The sequence below is a fragment of the Dipodomys merriami genome, unplaced genomic scaffold (genome assembly GCF_024711535.1).
Source record: "Dipodomys merriami isolate MVZ:Mamm:240054 unplaced genomic scaffold, mDipMer1.0.p SCAF_4, whole genome shotgun sequence".
Classification (NCBI taxonomy): Eukaryota; Metazoa; Chordata; class Mammalia; order Rodentia; family Heteromyidae; genus Dipodomys; species Dipodomys merriami.
In genome coordinates this window covers 16,020,904-16,036,346 of record NW_027205603.1, presented here as the reverse complement: position 1 = coordinate 16,036,346, position 15,443 = coordinate 16,020,904, and the positions used below count along the sequence as shown (strand labels likewise).

At 46.9% G+C, this 15,443-nt stretch overlaps 1 protein-coding gene across 4 annotated transcripts in view; it reads right to left on the bottom strand.

Annotated features, from left to right (window-relative positions):
* The window catches only part of Dip2c (disco interacting protein 2 homolog C), a 309,177-nt gene that overhangs the window by 39,583 nt on the left and 254,151 nt on the right, over positions 1 to 15,443 (bottom strand). For all 4 annotated transcript variants that reach the window (XM_069990590.1, XM_069990591.1, XM_069990592.1 and 1 more), the window contains 5 exons: positions 8,219 to 8,358; positions 6,051 to 6,187; positions 4,605 to 4,813; positions 3,638 to 3,752; positions 2,622 to 2,823 (listed from right to left, as the gene is read on the bottom strand). In XM_069990590.1, the coding sequence (XP_069846691.1) occupies positions 2,622 to 2,823; positions 3,638 to 3,752; positions 4,605 to 4,813; positions 6,051 to 6,187; positions 8,219 to 8,358 (803 nt within the window). The remainder of the gene's footprint in view (positions 1 to 2,621; positions 2,824 to 3,637; positions 3,753 to 4,604; positions 4,814 to 6,050; positions 6,188 to 8,218; positions 8,359 to 15,443) is intronic.

The following is a 15,443-nucleotide window of genomic DNA, read 5'->3' as shown; positions in this document are numbered from 1 at the left end:
CTTGACAAGGATAGTTGTTCATGAATCAGGGTACATGTGTGTGGTTTACTACATCCATATGAAAAGCCTGCATCTGCAGTTAAACAGAGATGTTTTTTAAAAAGCAGGCTGTAGGTCAAGGGGCGTGGTGGTAAAGAACAAGGCTTAGCATGGCCCAGTTACCATGACAACCACCCAGTCAGTCAGCCTGGCCTCCTCTTAAACACTTCCTGAAATGATGACTAATGGTACAAGGCAGTTCAGGGCCTGATATCTTCTAGATGACTTGTCCAAGTAAGAACAAGAGTTGGGCCACTCATTCTTTACATGTGGCCGACCACGTTGAATGTGTCACAAAAAGTCAACTCATCATATTACTCTAGGAGAAGCCACAGACTTTTGGGCTCTTGTCTGCTACTGTCTTAGGTTTTAGGGCATTCGTAGGAGCTGTTAAGTTTCTGTGGAATCAGAACATGAAGCTGTGGACAGGGGAAATTCCTTTTCTTTCTTCTTGTGCCACAAGTCCACCTTATTTGTTGAGATGGGGTCTTGGTAACTTTTTTCCCAGCTTTGGCCTCAAACCTAGATCTTTCTAATGTCTATCTCCTGAGCAAGGGGATTACAGGCAGAGCCACTGTGCCTGGCCCTTCTTAGTTCTTTTTTTTTTTTTTTTTTGTTATCCCCTCCATTGTTTTCCCCCTACCCTTCTTAGTTCTTAATGAAGTACTTATGAAAGAGAAATCGTTTCTTCACAGCAAAAAAACAAGCAAATCTGGCAATGTGCCATTTGCTGAAATGAATGGAGCTGCAGGAGTGGTAGAAGCATGTGTTAATTGCTTCTGCGTGAAAATTAAGCACATCCAGAGTCAGCATTCTTGCTTATCAGCTGTTTTTCTCCTATCTTCAGTATTTGTTGGAAATGTATCTTAACATTCTCCATGAGGTTGGGCAAGACGATTCTTCTAAGAGGCCAACTTGGAAATTGGCCTGAGCTGGTTTAAAGCATTGAAACTAGGAGGGAAAGCAAGACCTCAGGGTGATGTGCCCTTTCTCCTTGCCTTACTGTGGGCTCCTCTGCTACTGAGCATAATCTCCCTGACTGGGGTTAATTTCTGCTTGTATTCTCTGAAGGCGAAGTTTTGGATCTTAGGCACCACATGCTTATGGGCTTACTTTGGCCAATGGTTGCCTGGAGACCAGAGGTGCGGTTGCTGCAACTCTTAGCAAATCTGTTCCCATCTGGAATTGCTGATCTCTCTCTCTCCTCCTGTTGACGTGGGGTTGGTGTGTAGGATATACTTATAGCGAATCACTGCCTCGATGTAAAAATAGAAAGTGGAGACCTACCCCCGAATCTGTGTATATCTAAGATTCATATTTCACCTTTCTGGTTCCTATTTACACACTTATCTTCAAGCCAGCAACTTTTAGATTACTGGATCCCTGCCATATGCTGCTTGACAAAGTCACATGGGGAAAGGGGTAGACATTTCTCTGAGAAAGTGACAAGATACTCCACATGAGGATGCTGGGCAAGAAGCAATGTCCCACCCCTAGGCGCTGGGCAGGGAGCGTTATCCTTGCTGACGGAATGTCCTCAGGTGGGCTGCACTGTGGACTGGAGCCTCCTTTTATAACTGTTACATTTCTGTTACCTTAGAAGATGGGTGACAGGTTCTCTTTAACACTGTTTTGGCGGTACTGTGGTTTGAGCTCAGGGGCGAGTACCTGCGAAGCAGGCATCTTACTGCTGGCCAATGTCACGTCCAGCTGGGGTGGACTCTGTATGCACTGGATGCTGTCCTTCCAGACCACGTTTCCTACCTCTTGATCTAGTGCGTTCTCACAATAAATTCCCTGTCACTGATACCTAGGTGCAACCTGATTCTCTCTCTCTATTCCCCCCCCCCCCCCCCCGCCAGTCCTGGGGCTTGAACTGTGGGCCTGGGTGCTATCCCTGAGCTCCTTTTGCTCAAGGCTAGCACTTTACCACTTGAGCCACAGCATCATTTCTGGCTTTTTTAAATGATTAATTGGAGATAAGAGTCTCACAGACTCTCCTGCCCGGGCTGGCTTCAAACTGCGATCCTCAGATCTCAACCTCCTGAGTAGCTAGGATTAGAGATGTGAGCCACCAATGCCCACTGCACCCAGCCCCCATTCTCTTTATGGCTAGGATTACAGGTGAAGCCACCAGGCCTGGTCCAGACACACTGTTGTAAGAACAAGGTCACAAATAACATAGAACACTTCACGTTCAACGTGCTTTCCTGTGTGTGGTGCCTTGCTCCTCAGGTGGCCACACAAGACTCATGATGACTCGCCCACGTGCCATACAGGGCTGTGTCTTGTCAAGCCCACCTGGTGACCATGTACTGGTATTGCGGTAAGAAGTCTACCCACGTGCTTAGCGCAAACATTGCTGAGTGGCCTTCTGCTCCACAGGGCTGCTTCCCTCCAGCACACCTCGAGCACAACTGCATTTATTGGGAGGAAGTGGGTTCTTCTGGGGAGTTTGCGGCTATGTGGGGGGCCGGTGAACAGGGGGTCTAGGAACCCCCTGGGCCTGGCCCCAGTGAGCCTGGCGCTCCCAGCATGGCTTGGCGGCCCTAGGTTGCGTCACGCGGTGCTTTCCCACGTACCTGGTTGCTTCTGCCGCGGCTTAGGTAGGTTGGTGACACAGGTGTGCGGGCACATGAGCACGTTGCAGGGGTGCAGAGAGCCCTCCAGGAAGAGCTGCTTCGTTTCGGACAGGTGGATTCCCCCAAGCGGGGTTTTGGGGAGCGTGTTTGCTGGTACCAAGGCCAGGCAATACACCCCAACCTGATGTATGCTGTCAATTGCCTAGAAAATTAAGAAAGAGATAATGTTGAAACAGGGGCTACTAAGCCACACACACACAGCCACACACACAGCCACACACACAGCCACACACACAGCCACACACACACACACACACACACACACACACATCATTATTATTCTGTTGGCAGTACCACAGATTGGGCTTGGCATTTCCTGAGTGCCATACCACTTCAGCCATGTTCTGAGTCTCTGCTTTTATTTTGCTTTTGAGATAGGGTCTCTCTACTATTGCTTAGGCTAGTCTTGAATTTGCACTCCCCTGCCTTTGTATCCTGAGTAGCTGGGATTACAGGTGTGCACCACCACACTCCCTGCTTTTAGAAAATATTTATACACACAAAATGTTTCTGTGATGTGAAGATATGAAGATGTGATGTGAAGAGGCCTCTGGGTATAAAAATGGCCAGGCAAAGGGCTTTCTCAGTAAACTTACCACACTGAGTAATTTGACACATAAGACTATTGGAAGATCATAAAACACAAAAAAGGGAATTTGGAAAAAAGAGAATATTCTCAACAACAGCAAACCTTCCCTGTGCCCTTCCTTCTCAGTATGAGGGTAGACTGGCTTTGCAATTCCTGGCATGTTTCCTCCACCCCCCTGCCCCACCCTGTCCTCAGTTTGCTTCCTGTGAACCCCATGGATGGGTTTCCTGTCCAGTGGGGGATAGGAGGAGAGGGGAGGAGAACCACATAGCAAACATGGAGCCCACAGGGAAGAGCCATGAGCTACAGTGAGCACGGGGAGCAGGAAGGTAGGAGAGGCCGGCAGCGCCGGGTGAGGCTGTGTGACCTGGAGCACCCTGCTCATCCACTGGAAGCTGTCTTCCTCCGTGGAGTCTGGCCTCTGCTCTGCCACGATCACTATCCTTTCATCGTGAAGGACGGTCACTGAGAACACGGCTATCCTGCGGGACAGAGGGGAACGTGCAGTGAGCAATGGAGGCGAGGAATTCAGAACCCTGGTTAATTAGGGAGCGAGGGGCTCACAGGTGCCCACGCAGACGCAAACTCATCCCAAAGCCCACACACGGGCAGTGTGAGCAGGACTCGGGAGTGGGGGGCCTCTTGAGTGTCATTTGCGGCTCCATGGAGGTCTGAGCACTATCGGACAAGGCTTGCTCCTTTGGGAATGGACAGGAGGAGCTCTCCATGGGAACTGCTGACACCTGAGATGCCCTGCGGCTCACTTCTCAAGTCTGCATCTGTGAACTCATATTCTCTGCAGCAGCAAAGATTTCTGCTTGCACCTAACGGGTCCCTGCTGAGTCTGCTGCTCTGTGTGGTCAGCACAGAGATCTGGCCACTCTACTGCGCCTCCTTTGCAGAAACAGACCCTGGTTGTCAAGAGAATTCCAAGGTAGCCAAGTTATACTGGAGCTGGAGCTTTCTGGAGTCCTGTTAGCTTCCTAAACTAAATCAAACAGAAGACGTTGCAGACCTCCTTCGAAGTGGCATCTGCCTCAGGAGCTCTGGGCTCTCTATTATTGAATTGCTGATTCAAAAAGTTTTGCGCATGTGTATTTTTATTTAGTTTATAGGTTAACTTAATGGAAGCATATGTAGGGGGCTCCAGAAATCTCTATAAACCCTTGCATCTGCACAATGGAGATGAACTCCCAGTGCTCCAATAGCTCAGACCATATGGGAGGGGAAACTAAGTCAAAGTAAGCTGAAGGCATGGGTGCAACCTCTCAACTCTTCATAACGAGGAGTCGGCTACAGGGCAGCGTCCCGAGTTCGCAGCGGGCGCGACCCACCTTCCTCGGTAGACAAATTTCATGGGCTCCACGGCCAAGGCTGTCGCCACGACGTCATCAGCGTTGTGTCTCCGCCCGCTGACCACCATCAGGCCGTCCATCTTACCCACCACAAAGACCAGGCCCCCAGGGCCGACGAAGCCCAGCAAGCCCGTCCTGATAAACGGATACTCGCTGATGGGGGCCCCGGAGCTCGTCATGGGAAAGACCTGGGGAGAGGTGATCTCCAGTCAAGATGTCTTTTCAGGTCTGCAGGTCCCATCTGTCCCACATCCTGAGGTTCCAGTGACAGATCGTAACTTCTGCTTGACACCTGACAGACATGGGAACACCCTCCCCCACACCCTGTGCCCACCTACCCAAGCAGGGTACCGTGCCTGCAGGCCTGGGCCGTGCCCAGAGGCCCGGGGCCGACTCCTCCCCCAGGACAGAGCCTCCAAAAGCCTGAGCCAGAAATGATTACACAAGGCTAAAAAGACCTGTTTGTTTCTCTGTGTATAAGCTGAGGTCAAAGCAATTAATGGAGAACGGAGGTACATTTTAAGCAACATACGTTTACTAGCAACATAACTGATCCTTATTCATCAAATATTATTTTTCCTTATTGCAACTAAGTGGAAAAGAAAAAAAAAACAAAGAAGGCAAATTATGTATGACTGAACAGTGAGCTCCTTTCCCTTGCACTCTGCTGAGGAATCACATAGACTTATTTACACTGTACTCAGCTCAGGTTTCAGGGGATATTTTAGAGTTGAGTTCACACTCAATGAATCTGTCCTATCCAGGCACCATCACAAATGTTATACTCAAAATTCTAGACATTTAGGAATTATCTCCAAACAATGTATACTGCCTTACACCCAACCCAGTAAAAAGGCAGAAGAAATTCTGAGAGTACTGTGATGCAGCATGAATGCCTGAGCCCACAAGCTGAACCTCGCTGGGATCTCTGCTCATGGGTAGCACATGCGCACACCACACAGCCCCCCAAGCAAGCCACCCCTCAACACAGGTCCACACACCTACACCCTTCTTGTCTGAATGGCACCTGCGCTGCCCACGTCCTCCTTTGTCTGGGGAGATCATTATGGAACCCTTAGCTTGGGTTCGCCTGAGTTTGCGCCTGCCTGAGTCTCGCTTCGGCTGTGAGGCTGTGAAGAGGGGGTCAGCCGGTTTCCCAAGCCAGGCCATCCACATCTCATCTTCCAGTAGCCACTTTGTCAACTGGCGCTCGTGTGACACAGCAAATAGAAGGAGACCCAGCTTTTTAAGAAACTGTACTTACTCTTTTAGTGATAAGGGCAGAAAGGTGCTGGTAAACCAAATGTATCAAAGACAAAACCAGCAGGAAAGGGTATAAACCATTTCAGTTGAAGAATTGTCACTGTGGAGTGCTTTTTGGTTTCTGTGTACCAGGCTATGTGAAGGAGCTCATGGCCAGCCTACCTCAAACGTGTTCTTCGTCATACCGGACAGCCCATAATACGATGTCCCCGTGGCAACGGCACACACACAGAGCTCCCCAATCTCGTCTGTTCTGCACAACTGGGGGATGCCATCCGGCTTCACCGAACACATGATGGCTGAAAGCAAACCCGGGAGCAGAGAATGTGGGAGAGGGATTAATGCACACATGAATATGCAGGAAGCCACAAACAGAAGCAGTATCTGGAAGGAAACCAAGGATCACACACAGTCAGGTACCCATTCTCCCTAAACCAAGTCATGATGTCTCACGCTGTAGCAGGATGTCAGGTTCCACTGTTGTGCCATCGATCATTTCAACTGCTTTAATTTTAATTGTAAATTGTATTTAAAGGGAACAACATATTTGCCATTTAGGTACAAAGAACACAAATATCGCCAGCAAAATCTCTGCCATACACACAGTGTTGGCACACCAGCGTCCTGCATACCACCATCAATCACAAGTGTGACTGGCAAACCTGGTGTCTGAGAGGTGGCAGAAAGAGCCAGAGACCATCCCAGGTTGAAGGCTCAAAGAAGTACAGCCAGAGGAAACATGAAAAGTTAAAAGTTAACTTGACTCACAGTAAGGAAAGTTCACATCAGAACTGCACTGAACTATTCACCGATCAGATTAATGAAAATAAAAAAGGCTAACAACACACCATCCACCATGGCAGGAATATACATCCTCATGGACTTTCTGAAAGACTAACTGAATATTAACAGAATGTTGTGGGCATCTTGCCTTGAAGCAAACTCCCACACCTTACACAGATAGGGTTCCTCACCACATCAGGCAACAGCCAAGTATAAAGCTCACCCAAAAGTGGAGGGTATAAATTATTATGTATTCAAACCTTACAACTCCACATCACTACAAAAGAACACATTCTTTATGTGCTAAGAAACTCAAAGATACAAAACATGAAGGTTATTGCTCTATCGTTATGTGAATAACAGAAAACAACAACAAAAAAAGCCACCCAAGAAAGAACACAAACACACATCCATGAAGGGTGTGTGTTCCTTTCTAGGTACTGAAAGGAAACCCGAGGCCTGTGGATGCCTCAAGTGGAAAAAGGGAATGTTCTCTCTGTGAATCTTTGGATGCTTCCACCATGGGGATCTATTTATTTGAAAGCTAGTTATTAAGGAAAAATAAAAAGAAAAAAAGGCAGGAAGAAATGGAGCCAGGATGTCCTGGCCTACTCTACTGTGACACAGCGTCTGAAGGAATCTGAAGGTGTCCACCAAGTTGCAGGAACTGCACGGGATGCCAATATCTGCCTTTATTTCCTTTATGCTCTACCCGGGGCAGCAAAAAGGCCAGACCCCTTCTGGCGAGAGCTCAGCCTACCTTGTCATGGATTAAGGCAGAGGAAATCTACCTGAGATGCCAGGAGGCACCCTGGGCCCCTGTGGAGAGCTCTTGGTCACCCTGTGTGTCGTGAGTGCTGGTTGCACAGTGACCAATGCTGTTCACATGAGACCTGCCGACTTTCTTATTTGGAGGTGCCCAGTGGGGCTCCAAGAAGGAAATACAGATCAAGTGGGAAGGGGCCTGGGCTCCCATCTTAGACAATAAATAGCAGGGAGCCTTCATGCTACCATGTGTTGTCCTGCAGGCTGGACACACAGGCGGGCACAGCAGGACGAGGATCCTATGACCGGGGGTTGTCTCTGTTCATCTGTGGAAATTGTTTGTGTGTGTTTATTATAAGAGGGCCATCTCATGAGTTACACAGACTCGTGCTCCTCCGTCTGCACACACAGGGCAAGTGTGGCTCGGAAGCCTATGGTGCCTTTGGGGGAAGTTGGATGGGGGGTGGTCAGCTCTGGTCAAGGACCTAGGATGACAAAGGTGAGCTGACCCCTGGAGTGGCAGCGGGGAGGCTGCCTTGGCCAGTGTGGGTGCAGAGCCGGCCTGCCACAATTCCCTCCTGGGATGAAGGTTTCAGAATGCCCAAATGCCCCTCCCAGCTGCTCGGACAGTTTCATTTTCTGTTCTCAGGCGAGTACTGCCTTAAGCATTTGAAGCTTAAGGAGGAGAGTTCTGAGCCCTAGGAAGTCAGGTGGGTGCAGTGAGGAAGTCCCGGCTCAATGGGTGGATCTCGCGCAGCCCTGGCAACCCACAGCGCACTCACCTCCAGGCATGACGAGGCCCACGTCCTGCACTGTGAGCACTGAGAGCTTCTCCTCAGAGTCCACACGGATCACACCATATGTCAGCCCATGCATGGACAGCACACCCCGGCCTGGTGGCTGGTTGCTGTCATCTGTGGGCCTGAAAGCAAAGCTTCAGTTGAGTGTGCATCAACAGAGGTCGGTCTACCCACAGACTTCATGCAGACCCTGAGACCCCATCCCAAGGACAGTGCCGGCTGCTGCTGGTATGGCGGGTGGGATGGGGAGGGCAGGGGCACTTGTCTGTGCTCTGGGCACTGTTAGGTCTGAATCTGAGCTTGCTGATCCAACCTTGGGGCTCCCCGGGCAGGTTCTATCACCTCAGAACAGAAAGACAGCTCCTTGTGTCCTCCTGGCCCTCCCGCAGGACACCCACCACAGACCAATGGGCCTGCTCATCCCTACCCCACTCCTGCTTTTTGCAAGGCATGATTTTCTAGTCTTGGGAAGGGCTAAGAGGAAGGGACAATCCTAAGGCTACAGATGAGTGAGCAGAGATAACAGAAATCCTGCCTGTCCAGCCTTACTTGCGATGTGTACTGTCTAGGTTTAGGCTCCATTTTCTGAGTCCTTCTAAACTGAGATTTCACCATGGCACTCTGGTGTTGAGGGTGAAGGGAGACTATCTGGGGGCAGCGCTTCATCCCAAGGGCAGCGCTCTGGAGGGAGGTGCGAGTTCTGTGAACATGGCCCCGCGCACCATCGTCTCCCTGCATGCAGAGGCTGCAGGGGTCCCGACCTCCCCAACTGCCTGGCTTCATCTCCACCCACTGCTCCCTCCAGCGCCCCAGATCATTCCCAGTGGGGGCCTCTGTTTTGGCTTCTCCCTTTACTCAGAATGTTCCCTCCACAAACATCCACAGAGCCTGCCCTCCTCCGGCCCCCTTCACTGAAGCTGGCTCAGTGAATGGGACTTCCCATCTCCTCACAGAAATGCACCTGCCCAGCACACCTGTCTCGACATCCTGCACTCTCAGACTGTGTGAGAGGCCTCCTCTGTCAGTCTAACCCCCTGGGGAGCAGGCACTTAGTTGATGTCCGGCCATGTCCATCCCTGGAACCACACCTAGTGCTAAGTATCTGTTGGCTGAACTGGTGTTGGTGAACGAATAAAAATATTTCTAAAATCACAGTTTTTGTCTCTGATGTCTGAAGATTCCATGTGCAGCTAAGCAAGAGGCTACAATTTAGGAAAACATATTTGTTTCTACAACTTTCTATGTATAAATCTTTAATGTGGTTTTAAGATCTTAAAGTTGGACTATAAATGTGAGTTTCCTGTTTAACATTAATGCATGAAAGGATTTATAATAAGTCTAAAGACATAACTAGGGCAATATAAGACCTAAAACGTACAAGAGAAGATCTTGTTTGAATAATGTACTGAAAACACAGAAGTAAAAATAACAGTTACTCTATCTACAGGAACTAAAACAGGTAGAGTTAACCAGAGATAAATGTCTGCCTAAATAATAAAAACATAAAGAAAGCCTGGATGTGATGAGCTCAAACTGTCTATTATCCTTCTGGCCTTTGCTTTCCCAAAGACCCTCAACAAATCAAAACTCTCAAAACAAAAAGTTCTCATTTCTCTGCCTATCACAACAGTCCTCCAGAGATTCAAGATGAAAGTCAGAAATTATAAGCTGTAGGCGAAATGATCTCCCTGCCTTAGTACCCAAGATGTGATCTTACTTGTAAATAGGCCACTTATAGATGCAAGAAGGCAAGACTGGTGGACCTTTCCAATACTAGTGTCCTCATGTGAAGAGGGACACACAGACACTAGGATGTCAGAGGCAGACAGGAGTGTAAGTCAAGTCAGGCTGAGGCCGCTGGAGTGGGGCTCAGAGCAGATCTCTCCTCCCTTTCAGAAGGAACCAACCCTGTCAATACCAACTGTAGACGTCAGCTACCAGAATGAGAGCATAAACTTATGTTCTTTAAAATTAGCTTGTGGTTATTTGTTATGATAGCCTGAGGAATTTTATATACTATCTTAACAAATACATGCTTATTAATTTGCAGATAATTTAGAGTTGGACTTATTCATTTAAAAATCTGCACATTATTACAAACAAGACCACACTAAAGCTACTAGCACAACTATGTTTATTGCAGCCTTATTTACCATAGCTAAGATATGGAACCAACCCAGATGCCCCTCAGTAGATGAATGGATCAAGAAAATGTGGTATATATACACAATGGAATTCTATGCCTCCATCAGAAAGAATGACATTGCCCCATTTGTTAGGAAATGGAAAAACTTGGAAAAAATTATATTAAGTGAAGTAAGCCAGGCCCAAAGAAACATAGGTCCCATGGTTTCCCTTATTTGTAATATCTAGTATATGTATGAGTCAAGCGGAAAAGGTCAGATAATGTGATGTCAGGAAAATGAACCCTTAGATGTGTATTTTAAGGTTTTTTTCTTTCATGCATGTGTTTCTAACGCATTTATAAGATTATCTCTTTGTTGCTTTGTATGTCCCTCCCCACAGTATAACCCCTGCTTTCACTATATTTGATGTCAGTATAACTTGTGGAGGAGATGGGGAAAAACCAGTTGTTTAAGGATACAGGTGGACCTGTTGCAACAATGAGAAGTACAAGTTGTCATGTCCAAAACGAGCTTTACAACGTCGGTGCGGGGGGGGGGGGGGGGGTAAGGCGGGGAAGGAAAAGGATTGGGATTGGGGGGGAGGGGGGAGGCTGGGAAGGGATGTGAAGGGTAAACACAGGAGGAGGCTGCAATGCTTGGTAAGAAATGTATGCATTATCCTGCCCATGTAATTGTAACTCCTCTGTACAGTATGTTCACAAATAAAATAAAATTAAATTTAAAAAAAAATCTGCACATTAGCAAAATCTTGTAGTGGTCCTGACTATCCCAGGTTCCAGAAGATTCTGGAAACAGTATGTGGTAGCTAGAAGTTCTGCAGACTAAGAGCCAGGAAGACAGTCCTCTTTTAGGATCTAATCATGTGACCTTTGTTACCTTAATTATGAGATCCTCCTTTTTATATCTAACAATAGTTGAGAAGTTAAACCTGCAAATGTAACATCTGGAGTTCATAAAGGGTGTTTGTGATAGGAAATTTTGTATTATGTTTATAAGATGAGATTTATGAGGATGGAATGTATTCATACAGCATGTAAATGAAGGATACTAACCTTTTGGTTATTCAATCTACCACTATACATTCATGTTTAATAGACTGCCTTGAGAGTCAGGAAACTCAAGCAATCCCAGGGGCCTTTTCTTTCAGAGGTGCAAGGCACACTCGCAAAGGCAGGTGGGCAGGCATTTGAGCCCTGGACCCAAAGGCAGGGCAAAGGCAGAGTCCATGTCAGCCCCACAGCCCACCATCTCCCTCCCAGACATTTTCCTGCTCCAGCCCAAGGACCCCCTGCACACCTTGGTTCATGACAGCTTTTAACGAAAATACAAAAGCACATGGTTTGAGTCACACAGCCTACATTCTTTGCACAAACACTGCAACTATTAGGGCAAAAAGAGCCAAGGCCCTGTTTCTGTCCCACCTGCCTTGCAATCCTGTCCCTGTCCCAACAGCAACCTGTCAACCTCTCCTATGAGAAGCCTCGGTGTTGGACGTGCAGCCTCATATTGACTACATACATAAACAAATACTTGAGTTTTTAAAGACAGCCAGAATGACAATATGCATATTCTTCTGCAACTTGCTGTTTTCACCAAATACATCTGCCCATCTTCCCATGTGAATCTGTGTGTTTGCACAAATAGGGTGTGTATGTGCAGACAGACACCTATGAATTCAACTGTCTTAACTATTACACAGTGTACAATGATGCAAGCAGATAATCATTTATTTCACTTAATTTTCATGCAGCGGGAAACCTTTCTAGCTATACCTGTGCAAAGACAACCAAAGAATCAAAACCCGTCTATGCTGGAGGAAGCCTCCAGGCAGCCAACACCAATCATCAAACTTTAACACTTCCTCCAACTTGGTAAGGAAACATTTCTCATTGTCTCAGTCTGTGTTGCCTAGAGAATAAACCCAGTTAGGGTATCTTTCTTTCTCCTTTACTGTTTCCTTAGGAAATCAAAATTCTAAAGAGATAGACCAAAGAGGGCAAGTAAAAAATACTGATGAGCAGAACTCGTGGAGATCCAGAAACATTTAATAATTAATAACAGTAGATTAAGCACTGGCTGTCAACGACAGAGACTCATTTGTCAATTTCCAGAGTCAGCTTTGAGATGGAATGATGTCCTATGGACAATTGGCGCAGTTCTGCATTTCTCACAAAGAATGAGTTACGAGAAGAATCAGTTCAGCAATTTCCAGGGATGTACACTGGCAGTTTCTATCCTTAGAGACAGAAGGAGGAAAATAAGCAGCTATGTGCCAGTGCTGGACACATGAGGGGTGTACCCCAAGACAACTGACTGGAGCCACAGGGTGTATGCCACTTCAAGTTATTATTTGGTAACCCCCCCCCACCATTTCCAATCTCTGTAAAACAGTTGAAACGTCTTCAGCGAACCTTGTGATCCAACACCTGAAGAAACAACGATGATGAATGTCAATGAACACATCTACAGTGTGCTCCTCCTGACTGCAGGCCAAGCCTGGCCAGGCACAGAACGCACTTACACAACTCGAAGCGAGTCAGGCAAGTAATGTGCAGTGGTGATGATCTCCATCCCGGAGCCTCGACTGTGGTTACCCTCGCAAGGCTTTGAAGCCATCCGTCATTCACCGAATCCTTTTGCAGGTGGGAAGGCAAAGGTCTTCCATTCCTTCCACCTCCAATTCAAGTATGTGCTCTCAGCTTAGGGACAACGGTGCATTTGGAGAGCAAACAGGGGAAGCTGCCCTTTCCTCCTCTCCTCCTCTGCTGTGCCCACTGGTGTTCGCTTGCATCACAGAATGTCATTACCGAATGTGCACAGAAAGGGTCTTCACTGTAGCGGTCGCATACATGCACGTAATACTGTAATCAAGTTCTCCCCTTTATTGCTGTTTCTGAATCCTTTCCTTTTTTAAGTTTTTAGTGGGTTTCACTGTGAAGATATATAAATACCTCCCTATCCCCTTGTCCCTTGGCCCTCTTCCCTTACAACCCCCTCTCAGATGTACTTAAAGCACTGTGTGCAGATGAAGCCATTCCATGCTTCCAGAGGCTTATGATGTACCGTTGGTTGAATCCCCACAGTACAGATGTAGACTTGGAGTCTTGATCGCTCAACACGGCCTAGTCTCAAGCCAACATGAGAAAAGCTGGGAGAGGCGTCCAGGGTGAAAAGCTGGGAGAGGCGTCCAGGGTGACAAATGACAAAGTACCCTGGGCGAACACAGAGAGGGCAAGGTGGGCGCCATCCCTAGGACTGAGTAGCACACCAGAGCCCCTTGTCTGCCTAGCTTACTGTTTAGACTTTGGACTTTCCTTTCTTGATGAGTATACTATTTATATATGGCTTATTCTCTTATGGTCAAAAGCTAGATGGCATTACAATAACTTTTTTGCAAATTTCATTGTTTCCCTTGTCGATACTTTCCATGCCTTCACAAGTAAAGTATAGGCTAGAGCCAGAAAGAACTGGGGCCACCATTGATTTTCTGGTACTAAGGTTTGAACTTGGGGTCTTATGACTGCTAGGTAGAAGATCTCCCAAGCTCTTAGAATCAAGAAAAACTTGCAAGAACAATATATCTTAAATGCAAGTGGTCAGGACAGCTCGAAAAGGGAGATGCCACCTCAGCTCCTCAGCACCACATGAAGCCACGCTCTCATTCGGTCATTCTCATCCCAGAACCACCTTATGGTCAGAGAAGCTTAAAGATTTTATCTAAACTTCAGATAAAATTACAAAGTTTTCCCAGTGCCAGTGGCTCCAGCCTTTTATTTTAGCTACTCAAGAGGCTGAGATCTGAGGATCGCAGTTCAAAGCCAACCCAGGCAGGAAAGTCCATGAGACTCTTATCTCCAATAAACCACCAGAAAACTGGAGGTGGTGCTGTGGCTCAAGTGGAAGAGCACTAGCCTTGAGCTGAAGAGCTCAGGGACAGTGCCCAGAGTTCAAGCCCTACAATTGACCAAAAAAAAAAAAAAAAATCATCTTTCTTCAGAAAGAGATGATAAAGCCTAGCTTGGTGGACCACACCTATAATCCTAGCTACTCTGGATCTGAATCTGGGAGGACTGAGGTTCAAAGTCAGCCCAGGCAGCAAAAAGCTGAGCTGGAAGCATGATTCTAGGTGGAAGAGTACCATCCATAAGCAAGAAAACCAAGCAAGAGTGCAAGGCCCTGAGTTCAAACTCCAGTACTGGAACATTCAAGAGAGATCTCCAGGGGAACTTTTCTGAGCAGTCATCAAGGTTTTAAAGCCTCATTTTAATTCACAGACTCGGGTTAACTTCTCTAAATCTGGGCCTCTGCTTATGTCCCAGGCAGAAACAAGTTAATTTTCACACACGATGTGTACCCAGCTTCATAACTACAGATGATGACTGTGGAGACTTGGGGTAACTTCATTATTCTCTACAATGACTGTCTTAATTACTGTTATATACATAATTGTTACTGTTCATTTCTGAGTCTTCAAGGCACTGAAAAATACCTTGGAGTTAAAAAGGTCAATATCTTTTTTTTTTTTTAGTTGAAAAAGCTTTCACATCATAGCTTTTCAAAAAATCAATTCCATCCTCTGTATTCTAGAAATAAAATAGACTCAGACAGCAGATCTGGGGATGGAAAACAACCTCCTGATTCTTACTTTCTGATCTGTCCTTGTTTCATAATTCTACCAATGAGTTTAGGCATCACAAGTCTATGTTTCTCCAATATTTTTCTGTTTCTTGAGTAAAAAAGAGTTCAGGGCTGGGAAGGTGGCTCAGTGGTAGAGTGCTTGCCTTGCATGCATGGAGCCCTGGGTTCAATTCCTCAGCACCACATAAGCAGAAAAAGCTGGAAGTGGTGCTGTGGCTCAAGTGGTAGAGTGCTCACATTGAGCTGAAGAGCTGAGGGACACTGCCCAGGCCCAAAGTTCAGGCCCCACAACAACAACAAAAAGAGTTCATACAAAATATTATGGGATCATGACAGGAGTAAACAAGAAATCATTTTAAGGACTCAAGTGTCTGAACTTTTCTGTTGCTATAAGGGAATGCCATGGACTGGTAACTTAGTGA